The following is a 14,157-nucleotide window of genomic DNA, read 5'->3' as shown; positions in this document are numbered from 1 at the left end:
CCCCCCCCCCCCCCCCCCCCCCCCTCTTAATTTGCCGAAAAGAAAGCAAGGGAATTCTTTTTCTTTTTCAAGACTTTGATAATTGTTCAATGGATTTCCAGCCATACTTAAAACTGTTAAAAGTAACTAGAAGTAGCATAGTAGTAAAGAACTCTTAGATTCAGGTTCAGGTAAGAGGTGATGGAAGTTAAAAGGAGCCATCTGCCAACTGGGAGTAATCATGTCAAAGGAATTTTTAGTTCCTCAGGAATTCATGGATTTCGAATTTGTGAAGAATAAATCTTGATTTTTGCTAAATTTTTCTCCTTTTAACCCACATCTGTCTACCATTGTAGAAAAATTGTGCTGGCAACTAACATTGCTGAGAGTAGTATCACCATAGACGACGTTGTCTATGTCATAGATTGTGGAAAAGCGAAGGAAACGAGTTATGATGCTCTGAACAAACTTGCTTGTCTGCTACCTTCATGGATTTCCAAGGCTTCAGCACACCAGGTATTCATTTTCTTGTAATTGTAAATTAAAATTTATGACACTTTTAGAAAGCAGAAAATAAACTTTATGAAAGTACAATGAATGCCTGCCCGTAACAAGCTGGGAGAGCAAGTCTAAAGGTGATGGTGGTGGTGTTGGCGGCGTGTGGGGGGGTAACCCCAAAAGAGGATCAAAAAACCATTTTAAGAAACCCTCTCCTACAAGTATATCCTTGCTTGTCGGTAAATGAATGAAAGAAGAATACTGGAAATACAAATTTGTGATATCCAAATTTAATGCTCTTAGGTTGTTTGGTTTACAAGTTGCTTTTCCTGTGAGTTGATTGCAAAATTTTCAGAGGCGAGGTCGTGCTGGTCGTGTGCAACCTGGTGTTTGTTATAGACTCTATCCAAAAATTATCCACGACGCAATGCTTCAGTATCAGTTACCTGAAATTCTGAGAACTCCTTTACAAGAACTTTGTCTGCATATCAAAAGTTTGCAGCTAGGAACTGCTGGGTCATTTTTGGCACAGGCATTACAGCCACCAGACCCTCTTGCTGTCCAGAATGCCATTGAACTTCTCAAAACAATTGGTGCTTTAGATGATATGGAGGAGCTTACACCACTGGGTATATAATTATGGATTTTTTTATTTTATTTTTTCTTTTTTCTTTTTGAATGTAGAATTGTGATCACTAATCTTCCAAGCCACGTTGCAGGTCGTCATCTTTGCTCCTTACCTCTGGACCCAAATATAGGGAAGATGCTTCTCATGGGTTCTATATTTCAATGCCTGAATCCTGCCTTGACCATTGCCGCTGCTCTGGCTCACCGCGATCCATTTATTTTGCCCATTAATAGGAAAGAGGAAGCAAATGATGCAAAGAAATCATTTTCGGGTGATTCTTGCAGGTGATATATTTTTGGTGTGATAAAAAATACCCTTCTGTACTACGGAGGATTTTCAGCTTTTTTTTGTTGTGAGATTTTTTTGTTTTCTATTTCTGAAATTGGAATTAAAAACTACCTATTGCAGTGACCACGTCGCTCTTCTTAAAGCCTTTGAAGGATGGAAGGATGCAAAAAGAAATGGAGCTGAAAGATCGTTCTGCTGGGAAAACTTCTTATCTCCAGTAACCTTGCAGATGATGGATGACATGAGAATGCAGTTTCTAGATCTATTATCTGATATTGGCTTTGTGAACAAGTCCAGGGGTCCAAGTGTAAGCTTTCTGTCAAGCTTATTTAGGGAGGGAAATTTTGGGTCCACTTTTAAATCAACTGTGTGCAGCACATCAATTATTTCATTGAACTTATTAGTTTTGATGTACAGCTGCATTAAGCTTGTTTGAAACAGAAAGAAAAATTCATAATTTAACAAGATTTATGAAGTTCGTATTTGGTAAATATATTTGATGCATTGCCTAAGCCATCGTGTGGACCGGATGGTAAGGTAGTAACTTAGCAACTAGTTGGCATCAACAATATATATCTGCCTATCAGTAATGAACAGTAATGAACTTAGTGAGTTAGGTGTTGGTTAATAGTAAGCATGCGTAGTAATACACACAGCGTAGACACAGAAGAATTAGTAGCCTGTAAAGAGAAGGATTTTGCCCTTCTAAATTCTCGAAGATTTTTTATGCAATTCTGCAACTGAATAAAAGGCATTGACCTTGAGTTCTATCTTGCATCCAATCCTTAAGTTTTGATCTCAGTGAAGTTTAATTCCTTGAGGGCTGGTTGTTTGTTCACATTTTTGTTGGATGTCGTTCTAGATTGAACTTTGCTAATGTTCCATTGTTTTTGTGAAGAAGTACTTGGCTGTTTTCATGAATTCTCAAGTTTGACACGCTGGATTTTTTCTTTTCCGCATCTTTCATGTCCTTTGCCATTGGTTTCAGCCTCTATCCTCCCTTCCTACATTTTCTTTTTGGATTAGAAGTTGGAAGAAGTCTTTCTTTTGTTTTTTTATTAAAGGAATATCAGGCGTTTCTAGGTTAACATAAATGACACTTGTGCTGCAGGCATACAACCAATACAGTCACGATTTGGAGATGGTGTGTGCAGTGCTTTGTGCTGGACTATACCCTAATGTCGTACAATGTAAAAGAAGAGGAAAGAGGACAGCCTTCTATACTAAGGAAGTTGGGAAAGTGGATATTCATCCTGGATCTGTCAATGCAGGGGTTCATATCTTCCCTCTGCCTTACATGATTTACAGCGAGAAGGTCAAAACAACTAGTATATACATCAGAGACTCTACCAATATATCAGATTATGCCCTTTTGTTGTTTGGTGGTAATCTTGTACCTACCAAAACTGGAGATGGCATTGAAATGCTCGGTGGCTACCTCCATTTCTCTGCTTCAAAGAATGTTTTAGATTTAATAAAGGTAATTCTTCGCGACGTAATTTATTTTCTACTTGTTTGGCCCTGCAAAGTTTTCATTTTTCCCAAAGAGACTTGGATTTGTCAAAGGCTGTTCTAGAGACTTCTGTTGCATTCACCACTTGTTTGTTCATTGGAAAGCTGCATACGTATGTCAAATTTAGATAGCTAGGATTGAATCGCCATTGCAGGCAGAGTATACAAGAGGGAAGTTTATATATCCAACGGTGAAAAAGAGTAAATATATGATGATTGGTTCCTTTATATTGATTTAGTTTTCATTTCTTTCCTTCAGAAATTGCGCGGGGAGCTTGACAAGCTTTTGAATAGGAAGATCGAGGAGCCGCGTTTTGACATTACTACAGAAGGAAAGGGAGTGGTGGCAGCTGCAGTCGAGTTACTTCACAGTCAAGTTGTACATCATTAATTCATGCTTGCTTCTTCTAGTATCAACTACTTAGAATAGAACAAAGGGATTCTTAGACTATAACAAAGGGATTGATCTGTTCTTTCGGCTTGGGTACCCTTACCTCAATATGGTATATAATGATCTCTAATCAATAGAAAAGATCCTTTGGTTGGGAGCTGTTCGTGTTTTGAAGACATGATTAAGATCAGTACTTCATTGTGTTCGTTCGTTGTTGAGCTTGATAATTTAGTTTTTTTTTTTAATTGTTTTTTTCAATAAATGTTGATTAGGCCAATGGTTTATTATACAAATATTGAAAATTAAGGAATTTATTTATGGATTATAAATTTAAGAGTTCAAGGATTATTAAACACTTTTAAATTGTATGAAACCAATTGGACAAAGAAAATTGAAAATGTAATTTTAAGCTTTATGTGCTAAATTAATATAAATTTAAAAGTTAGAAGATTAAACTTTTAATTTAATCAAAATTGTAATAATCAAAACTTATATCAAAATATTATTCTAAAATAATAAATATTAGATATTAGACTAAGCATAATTCAACTAATTTAGATATATTTATTCTTTTATCAAATATTCAAATTTCTAATTTTTAGATATATTTATTCTTTTATCAAATATTCAAATTTCTAATTTCATACATCATGTTTAAATTAAAATTAATTATTTGGGTCAGACAAATAATTTTAAACAAAGTTAAAAAAAAAAAAACAATTTAACGAAAACAAAATTGTACTTTTGGATAATAATTCAAATTTTGTTTAATTTAAATAATTGATCCAAATGTAATAATATATTTGTAAAATTATAAACTAGTTGTAGTACCCACCTAATATTAAAATATAAATTATAACTAATTAGCTAATATTAAAAAATTTGTATAATTTTCATTATTTTGTAATATCGTATAATTTGACATGATGTAAAACCATTTATTTATTTATGTATTTATATTTGTTTTAAAATGTAATTATGCATTTCAAATTAAAAATATCGTACTTTTCTAAATAAACATGTCTTATTTTTCAGAATTTGCATTAGATCACAAAATTCGAAAACCATTAAAAAAAACGTATTTTTAAGAAGAACGAGAAAAAATTCGGCACGCCGGACTGGGTTCGGAGGAGCGAGTTCGAACTCACGCCACTTTGATCATACTCGCTAAAACCCAGTTTCCCTCGCTCAGGTCGGTGGCGGCAAACCTCAAAACCCCTTCCAATTACCAAAATCCCCCGGTCTACCCGCCGCCGGAACCCTAGGTCACAGAATCACCACCCCACATTCCCCTTCCATGGTCTTTTGACTGCCTCATCAGATGGGTCGGCCGGAACCCTACGTTCTCTTCGCCCAGACCTTCGCTCACCCCCACCTCGACGAGTACGTTGACGAGGCAAGTACCTTTTCTTTCACTTTTTGTCCAATGGCACGGCCTCCAAATCTGAACAAACATATTAGTTTGATAAGGCGAATATAAGCATCTTTACAACTGACATACTTTACTTGATGAAAGCCCAGGTATTATTTGCTGAACCAGTTGTTATTACTGCGTGTGAGTTTATCGAACAGAATGCTTCGTCTACCTCTCAAGCAGTTGCACTCGCTGGGTATGTGTGTCTTGCAGAATTGAACTCGTTACTTACTCCTGAGCATTCGATTTTTAGATTTGCACTTGTATGAAAGTTTGACTCTTGATTTTAAGTTCAAGGTTTGCTTAGCGAAGTACTATTTTGGTATCAATGAGTCATGGTTGTTATACCCTTTTTATCGTTCCCTTCTCTTTCGTTACTGAGGCCCGGGAGCAAGTTTTTTTTTTAATGCGCGTCTACTTTTCATTTTTAGTGCTACTTTGCCCCCTTCATTTGCCGTGGAAGTGTTTGTTCAATGCGAGGGAGAGACAAGATTTAGGCGCCTCTGTCAGCCTTTTCTATATTCTCATTCATCATCAAATGTTCTGGAAGTTGAGGTAATTTATTGTACGGAGATAACCTTTTTTATGATGTTGTCAATGTTACATTACTGATCTTCTGAGTGACAACACAATTATGTTTAGATTATTGTTGTTATTATCTGATTAGACCCAATTCGGTCAATGTATGAAGTTTACGTAAGAATTAATTGGGCTCTTGTTAGAGTGCATTTTGTGTTCCCGTGTGATCTTTTATTTGGTCTCAATGAAAACTGACTTTTCATTTAAACACAAACCAAAAAAAAGGGGAAAAAACGTCAATCCAAAGGAGATATGATAAACCCCTCCAATTGGACAAAAGAGAAGCATAACTATAATATTTAAAAAGTTGTGACAATTTATGCTAGGTAAGTAACATACTTGGTTGACCTTTTTTAAAAAATGTTATTGATTTTTTTCTGCAACCTGTTTAGTATTTTTCTGATTGTTACTTGGAGAGCGTTGTTGTAAATTAGGCTTGATTTTGATTGCTGTATTGGATTAAGATTGTTGATGTTTACAAAATAACCTTCTAATAATATGCCTACATCACCAACACTAAAAAATCATGTCTAAATCTAGTACACCCACCCAACAATCCTCCCAAAAGAAGGTATTGGAGCCATCTCTGTTGGAACCATTCACAATGTTCGAGAAGAATAAGTACCATTGGTATCGAGATTGCTTGGAGACTACATCCAAAGAAATTCCTTGAATTTTTTTATTATTGTTAAGGGATAAATCTACTAGATCTACACCTATTAAGACGGTTTGCAACCTTCATTTGAAATGACCTCACCAATTATGAATAATTTAGTTATTATATTTGGTATAAGATGAGATGCTCTAATTAGTATTGGATCATTTGATCGTGGTTGATTTTCTTTAATGTGTTTGATTTCTAGCTTGCTAGTCATAAGGGTTGTAGAGAGATGCTCCATGAGTTCCTCCTCCCCGTCTTTCTGAGAGATGGTAAGACTTTTGTGACAAGTGGACGTTTGTGCAGTTTTATGTGATTGCTGCAGAGAAGTTGTAGGACCTTTAGAGGAGTTGATAGAGACATAAGTGATGTTTTGTCCCTCGTTAGGTTCTATCTTTTTCTGGGGCATCAGCGATGAAGCTTTTTTTATATTACCTTTAAGTCCCATTTTATTTAACCGGAACTATTTTCTTTAGTTTGACTCCTTTTTTTGGACATGGTTTTTTTAGATTCCTTGTATTCTTTCCTTTTTTCTTAATGAAAGTTTGATTCTTCATAAAAAAAAAAAAAATGCACGTGGATGATTTAGAGCTCTTAAAGGACAAATGTTTTTTAAATTGTGTTTCTTTGGGTACAGGATTATTGTTACATTTATTTACTCACTTTCTATCACTTTTTGGCATTTGATGACTAAGAATTATTAGATGTTTTTTCTTTTTTTCATGAAGAATCAAGATGGTTACATGTCATCTTGTGTTCTATTGTTTGTCTGTCTGTTTTTGTTTTCTTTTTTTATGGATTTCTAGTCCTATGACTGTAAATTTTCTATTTGTATATATACATATATTCTAATTTCTTCTTAAGAAAATTAGATCTGGTATATTCTCTAATTAAGCAGAGATAACACTTTTTCTTCAAATGTTAACTTCTAGGTAATGTTATTCCTTATGCTTGACGTCTTTTTTGTTGAATAGTATTTATTTTGTTTGACAGGCTATTGTAAGTAACCATTTAGTTGTTAGAGGCAGCTACCGCAGCCTAAGTTTGGTGATCTATGGAAATACAGCCGAGGATCTTGGACAGTTCAATATTGGTTTGGATGATAGCTCATTAAATAACCCTGTTACCTCTGCTGAAGGGAACCTAGAAGATCTCCCTCTGGCTTTACATTCAAATGGTTTAATGTTCGATGAGCCCGTGACTTCTCTGATGAAGTTGTCACTGCCTGGTGTTGTATTGGATATTCCAGCTGAGGTTAAGCAATTTTTACAGTTAATGGCCAGCATGTTGGAACAGTTGAGTCCAGGCGATGCAATTCATAAAATATTAGTCATTGTAATTTCAGCTGCTTCCTCTTACGTCTCTTACATTTGTGAGAGATCCAAAGATCTAGAAGGACTGAGTGCTATTTTCAATAATGCCAAAAATGATCTTCTTAAGTTGTGTAAAGCTATGCAAGATTCAAAGGATGTGTCAGCTGACTTGTCCATAGAGTTTCCTTTCCTTGAATCGGAGGATGATTTGGCTTCTTCAAAACAGCTGGTGGATATTTTGAGCAAGCATTGGAATTTTAACTTGAGCTCCTCTACTGTTGGTTGTCCTTGGCAATTGAAGGTCTTTTTAGATGTTTTGTTTTTATTTGAGATGTTAAACGTGTTACAAATTTAGTTGAAGTTTTCTTTTAGAATACATTTTAATCCCCCCTTTGCTGCTCTAACTGCTTATTTTGTTATTCTCTATCCTATTTCAGAACATCACTATCATTTTTGGGTTAAGTGTGGCTCTTTTCTTGTGTTCTGCTAAAGAGAGTTGCTTCCATTTTGTCAATGGTGGTGGAATGGAACAAATTGTGCAACTTCTAAGTAGTGGCCTGGAAGATTCTACTTCTGCCACGTTGCTTCTTCTTGCAGTTATCGAACAGGCTACCCAACATTCATTTGGATGTGAAGGCTTATTAGGTTGGTGGCCTCGTGAAGATGAAAATGTTCCATCTGGAGCTAGTGAAGGTTATAGTCAGTTGTTGAATTTGTTGTTGCAAAAACCACGTCATGATATTGCATCTCTTGCAACTCGTATCCTTCAACGCCTAAGCTTTTATGAAGTTGCTTTACGATATGAGGTAGTTTTTTTTTTTTTTTTTTTGCTTCATTTAGATATATCTGCTTCTGTTCATCTATTGACTATAAATTATAGGTTTATAGATGGCTACATTTCCATTCTTATGAGGGGAAAAGTTATGATTTCATTTGTGCAGTGTGCTATCTTGTCTGTATTGGAAGGTCTTTCTAGCAGCGGCAGAGTTCCAAATGTTCATTTGGACGTGCTTATCAGTATGAAGTCCCACCTTAAAAAAATTTTGGTCGGTTTTGTTGTCTTGCATTTTTTTCTTTTTTCATTCCAGTTTCAACTTACTGATTTTCTTGGTAATTCTTCTCCGAAGTTAATTCTCAGTTTATGACATTGACAAGTGCAATTGCAGAATTTGATAAATTTGTGTGGGCCAATTCAAGATCCTTCTCCACCTTCCTGTGCTATGAAATCGTTGTTTCTTGGTCAAACCGATGGTTTATTAACATGTAAAGCGACAAGTTGTTTGATATCCTCATCCAAGTGTAGGTTTTCACAATGGGATGCTGATCCTCATTTACTTGCACTTCTAAAGGTTGGCAACCTTGGTACTTGTCTCCATATTTCTGAGTTCTGATTTATTTTATTGTACTATTGTGTATTTATCCTCCTCTAAAATATGTCATTACATTCTATGATTATTTTGTACGACATTTTTCATATTTGTTATTGTTGTAAGTACAAACTATGTTGCTCTCTATTCTTGATTAATTTCGGGTAAGTACATGTGCCTTTTATAATAAAAAAAATTCCTAGATGCCAGGTAACAATACAAAAAAATAAATCTCTAGATATTAGGAAACAATATTGAAAACTAGGGGGATTAATGAATTCCCTTGTTTAGTGGGATTACACAAATATTCCTTAAATTAAGGTCGTTCCTTCATCACTCTCCCTCAAGTTGAGAAATAGATATCATTCATTCCCAATTTGGATACTAACTCATGAATTATTGAGTTGTGTAGTTATTTTGTTAGTATATCTGCCGGTTGAAGTTGTGAGAGCGTATAACTAATGTCGATCAATTTCCATATGCTTTGTCCTATCATGTTGAATAGGATTATGTGCAATATTGATAGCTGATTTGTTGCCGCAATACAACTTTAACAGACCTTCTCCCTTAATTTGTAAGTTATTAAGGATTATATTCAACCAAAAGAGCTCACATAGCCCTTGTGCAATAGCTCATAACTTTTATTCAACAGATGATCTAGCCACTGAATGTTGCCTTTTACTCCTTCACGTCACTAAATTACCTTAGAGAAAAGTACGATACCCTGTTGTAGATCCTTTGTCCTCTATTGATTCTTCATTTTCACATTGCCTAGCTTAGTGGGTCAGTTATTCTTATGAGAGATATTTTTATATTGAGGCAAGTATACCATCAGTACCTCGGCCTTCCTGTAGATGGCATGATTGTTTCAATTGCTACTGCTGGTATCAAGGGAATTTCCAGTTGTTACCAATTTTATCGTTTATGGTGTGATTTGAAGAATCATTGCAAATGTTCTGGCAACTTTTGTTGTTTTCATATAGTCTTAGGTTTGATTGAACCATATGACCTTCATTGTCCTGGTTTTAGATGATATTTTAATTCTGTAAATATGTTTCTGAAAGCAGGAGAGAGGGTTTTTTCCTCTTTCAGCAGCACTGTTGTCATCCTCCATAATGCGTTCAGAGGAGAGTAAAATCATGGATGTGATCTTGGAGATTGTATCTTCTATTGAAGCCATTATCCTTTCACTTCTTTTCTGTCGCTCAGGTTGTGAAACTTTCATCCACTTTTTCATACAACTTGTGTTGCACATAGGAAAATAGTAGTGTTATTGAAATGGTAGTTATCATATACTGTAATTTTATTTATAGTAATCTAATTAAAATAATGTAGTTTAGCAAATTTGGATGTATTTAAGCAGATGTTGGTCACTGTATCTTTCATGTAACTGTTTCATTTTCTAAACATAAAATCAGAGCAATAACATGTCAACAATAAGGCATTCTCATTTTTTAGAACTGATTTTAGGCCATTTCTTTATTACTTTCATTTATTTTAATGAGATCTGGTTCTTCTATTTTTAAGAAAGCTTGTTATTGATTATAAAAAAGTTATGTGATCCTTATCCTACATGTACTTCATTTAGAGTTACATTGTGCAACCAACTTTAATTTTTTGATAAATGGTAAGTTTGGGGGCAGAACTTTTTCTTTCAGTGGTGTAGGCAAGGAGACCTCCTTATCCTCCCTCCTCCTTGTGGTTGTTCATATCTTTCACAAAACGGTGTCAATAGGGATAGATAAGGGTATTGTGGGATTGTCCCAGGAGGGTGAAGGATTCTTGTGGGAGTATCCAAGAGGGTGGGTCTCATTCGGTTAGGCAAAGTGTTTCCTCTTTGAAATAGCAAGATGTTTCCTTTGAATCTTTTTTTGAACAAGAAACAAATGGGTGTAAGCAATCGAGATGTTCAGGGGGACCAAAGAGCAATGGAACGCTCTCCTCTTTAGATTCTTCATCTTTTGACATGTTTTGAAGATTCCTAGGTTCTGTTTTGCATGGAGAACCAGTTCTTTTTCATCCAGTCACTATCAAATTGTGTTTTCAAGTTGGAAGAAAAGAGAGGCAATTCTTATTTTTCATATTTCTCTTCCTAGGAAGCAACTCAATTGGTTTTAAGAAACTTTGGTTGATTTGCTGCAATGTTCATTGAAGGCTCATTTTCTTAGACAAGCTAAGGGAGAATTTGGTATCAGTTGACTTTTAACGAAGCATAAACAGCATAATCAGAGCCTTGCATGTATCACTATAACTAGTTCTGGAATGAGAAGTTGCATCGTAGTACCTGTTGGAATTACTAATAGGATTCTTCTTTTGTATTCGTTTCATCATATCAGTGAAACAGGAAATGGTTTCTGTTTCCTATATAAAAAAGGGGATGGTCGTTTGTTTGGGAAATGGTAAGAGAATTTATGATGAAGCTCATACAGAATGATTTTGTATCCATGCCTGAAGCTGAAGATTTCGAAGGTTAGAAAGAGATGAAAGTCTGAGGACAGTGTTGTTTGATAATATAGTTCAGATCAAGCCACGGCAGATTAACCAACAAGCATTTTGGGTCAAAAAAGAAAAAGAATTGGTTGAGATGAATTGGAACTCAATATGGTTATTTCAAGGCTCAATGTTCATAATGAATGGAAGATCTCTATAGCTTTGAAAAGTCATTTTGAGGTCGATTGCTTAATCAATCCATTTGTGGCCTTTAAAACTCTACTCGGAATGGAAGATAAGAGGGTGTTAGATGGGACTTGGGTTTTTATAATTAAGGATTTTTGTATTTATCTTTTTCCCTTCATTCTCATTACCATTCTCTTTTCGTTCTATTCTTTTGTGTTTCTTTTTTGTCCATAAAGATACAATCATAAGTATTAAGCTAACATCGAGGAATCACAACCATTAATATTGGTCTGCTTTTCAGGTCTGATATTCCTACTCCACCATTCTGAACTTTCAGCGACAATTATTCATGCTTTAATGGGTGATGAAGAGGCCAGTTTGGAAGAATGTATGCCCATTCGATATGCATCAACCCTTATATCAAACAACTTTTTTTGTAAGCCGTCAAATGTTGCTATGATTGTACGGATACACTTGAGAGTGGTAAGTTGTCCTTGTCGATAAACAACAGTGGTATCTGATTTATTGATTCAAGTTACCGTTCTTTTTCTCCTCCAAAGTTGCATTTACTGTGATATAAAACAAATTTCATATACTTTTTGCAGGTCATGGCAATTGATCGCTTACTCTTGACAACTCCAAACTCAGAAGAATTTTTATGGGTCTTGTGGGAACTTTGTAGTATTTCTAGGTGGAGTTGAGGATTTTCTTTTCCTTTTATCGTTCTCCCACTTGACATAATCAATCATTTGACCTACCTTTTGTTTTGCAGATCTGACTGTGGACGCCAGGCGTTGCTTGCTCTGACATACTTTCCTGAGGTATTAAAGGCTTTAAAATTTCTTTGTTACATAACCTACTTTTATGTAATTATTTAACAAAACTTTTTATCTATTTATTTAATAGAACTTTTTATCTATAAGTGAAAAGCTAAAAAGTTACAATAATAAGACCCAATAACTGAATACATAATCATTAAAGTTCACTTATACTGCAACCTCCTGACATGATTACGAAGAATGGAATTCCATCGAACATAAATATCAGAAGAAGATACATAGGGATAAAGTCGATTCAAATTTTGACGTTTAGTTGCTCTTGGTTTTTTGTGGGTGGTTTGGATGTGCTTTTTGGCTCTGGTGGAGGCTGGGTTTATTTTCTTTTCAATTTTTTGGGGGTTTTCGTTGTTCCCTTTATCTATTTTCCTTTATCTTTTTGGCTCTGTGACAGGCTCATAAACAATCTCCCACCTCCTCCTCCATTAAAGATGGTTCACTAACCCAAAACCTTCCACTGCGATAATCTTCTACTAACTTGAGATCTTATTTGAGATCCCCTGTTCTTTCCACTGCGATAATCTTCTACTAACTTCATTAGCCACCAACACTAGATTGATAAATGCATTTTGATTTGGATATACTGATAACTCATTTGATTGGCCTATAATTTTTTTTACAGTTTTTCTGCTATGGTTTCCTTTTCTTTTTCCCTGATTCGAACAATTATGATTACTTCTTATAAAAGAAACACCCAATTATGGTTCAATTTTTTTTCCCCCAGGCCATTGTCATCTTTATTGAATCCTTACGATTAGTCAAAGAACCAGAGTCAGGAAGCCGGAACAGTGGTAATTTTATTTTTATGGATTTGGCAGTATTTTTCTGTAGTTCTTGCTACTTTCTTATTTCTTATTTTTATTGTTGAGAATGTGTTTTTCTCCCTCCTCTGGTGTTATTCAGGTGCTTTGCCTCTGAATCTAGCGATATCTCACTCGGCTGCTGAGATCTTTGAAGTCATTGTAACAGACTCCACTGCATCTTCTCTTGATTCTTGGATTGTGCATGCCATGGAGCTTTACAAGGCATTGCATTCTTCTCCTCCAGGGTCTAATAGAAAAGATGCTCCCACTCGGTTGTTGGAATGGGTAGATGCTGGTGTTGTTTACCATAAGAGTGGGGCTGTTGGTCTTCTACGATATGCTGCTGTATTAGCATCTGGAGGAGATGCTAACTCTAATTTAGCCAATACTTTAGTGTCAGAGTTGACAGATTTAGATAATGCTGGAGAACCTACTGGTTCTGATGTTAATGTAATGGACAATCTTGGTAAAACCATTTCTGAAAAAACTTTTGACGGGATTACTCTTCGTGACTCTTCTATAGCACAATTGACAACTGCATTCCAGATTTTGGCATATATTTCGGAGAACTCGGTATGTTACTGTTTCATTTTTTAATAATTATTTTATTATTTTTTTAAAGCAATCTTTAAGCTTGTGCTTTGAGTTTTCTTTGTTGAGAGCCTAAACTATTTTTTGATGTAGACTGTTGCTGCTGCTCTGTATGATGAAGGTGCAGTAGCAGTTATCTATGCAGTATTAATTGACTCTCGATATATGCTGGAGAGGTGCTCAAACAATTATGGTCAGTTTTTTACATCATTCAGATGTAATATGGCTTTGGAAAATTCGTATTTTTTATGAACTAGCTATGAAACTACTGCCTTATTCTTGAATTAGTTGTTTGTTAGTTTACTTTCTTCACTTATCTACTAGTTACCGAAACGATAAGTAGACATGTACAAATCCCAACTTTCAAATCATGGGTGGCTGACTGTTAATTCACAGGAAATTTCTGATTTTTAAGTCATCGTTTCATGCCATCCTCAAGTCTTAACCCTTGGATGTATAGATAAACTTTTTTTGGAGAGTTGGGCATGAACTGATAGGGAGAAATAGAGTTGAGAGCTGAGAGCTAATGTGCCATTAGTATTTAGGTGCACTGTGGCAACCAGTTGTTATCTTCTCTTACAGTTGTGTTTGTTCCTTAGCAATGACATCATAATCTTTGAACAAATTATGCACTCTGCTTTATCTTGAATATACTCATGCTTTTTTTTTTTTTTTTTTCCTTTT

General features: G+C 35.2%; 2 protein-coding genes across 3 annotated transcripts in view; both read left to right on the top strand.

The window, feature by feature from the left end:
• LOC111481566 (DExH-box ATP-dependent RNA helicase DExH1) overlaps window positions 1-3,549 on the top strand; it is an 11,248-nt gene extending 7,699 nt beyond the window's left edge. For both annotated transcript variants that reach the window (XM_023127059.1, XM_023127060.1), the window contains 6 exons: window positions 336-495; window positions 833-1,106; window positions 1,197-1,389; window positions 1,514-1,700; window positions 2,505-2,873; window positions 3,165-3,549. In XM_023127059.1, coding sequence (XP_022982827.1) covers window positions 336-495; window positions 833-1,106; window positions 1,197-1,389; window positions 1,514-1,700; window positions 2,505-2,873; window positions 3,165-3,296 — 1,315 coding nt within the window. In that variant the 3' untranslated portion in view covers window positions 3,297-3,549. The remainder of the gene's footprint in view (window positions 1-335; window positions 496-832; window positions 1,107-1,196; window positions 1,390-1,513; window positions 1,701-2,504; window positions 2,874-3,164) is intronic.
• Window positions 3,550-4,378: 829 nt separating this feature from the next.
• LOC111481554 overlaps window positions 4,379-14,157 on the top strand; it is a 19,216-nt gene continuing 9,437 nt past the window's right edge. Inside the window, exons 1-14 of the mRNA XM_023127032.1 lie at window positions 4,379-4,692; window positions 4,818-4,906; window positions 5,142-5,265; window positions 6,941-7,561; window positions 7,698-8,066; window positions 8,202-8,306; window positions 8,427-8,609; window positions 9,695-9,836; window positions 11,545-11,726; window positions 11,849-11,934; window positions 12,016-12,064; window positions 12,804-12,870; window positions 12,983-13,455; window positions 13,567-13,666. Coding sequence (XP_022982800.1) covers window positions 4,618-4,692; window positions 4,818-4,906; window positions 5,142-5,265; window positions 6,941-7,561; window positions 7,698-8,066; window positions 8,202-8,306; window positions 8,427-8,609; window positions 9,695-9,836; window positions 11,545-11,726; window positions 11,849-11,934; window positions 12,016-12,064; window positions 12,804-12,870; window positions 12,983-13,455; window positions 13,567-13,666 — 2,665 coding nt within the window. The 5' untranslated portion in view covers window positions 4,379-4,617. The remainder of the gene's footprint in view (window positions 4,693-4,817; window positions 4,907-5,141; window positions 5,266-6,940; window positions 7,562-7,697; window positions 8,067-8,201; window positions 8,307-8,426; window positions 8,610-9,694; window positions 9,837-11,544; window positions 11,727-11,848; window positions 11,935-12,015; window positions 12,065-12,803; window positions 12,871-12,982; window positions 13,456-13,566; window positions 13,667-14,157) is intronic.

Source organism: Cucurbita maxima, unplaced genomic scaffold, assembly GCF_002738345.1.
Source record: "Cucurbita maxima cultivar Rimu unplaced genomic scaffold, Cmax_1.0 Cma_Scf00007, whole genome shotgun sequence".
Taxonomy (NCBI): Eukaryota; Viridiplantae; Streptophyta; class Magnoliopsida; order Cucurbitales; family Cucurbitaceae; genus Cucurbita; species Cucurbita maxima.
This window is presented reverse-complemented; position numbering and strand designations above follow the sequence as displayed.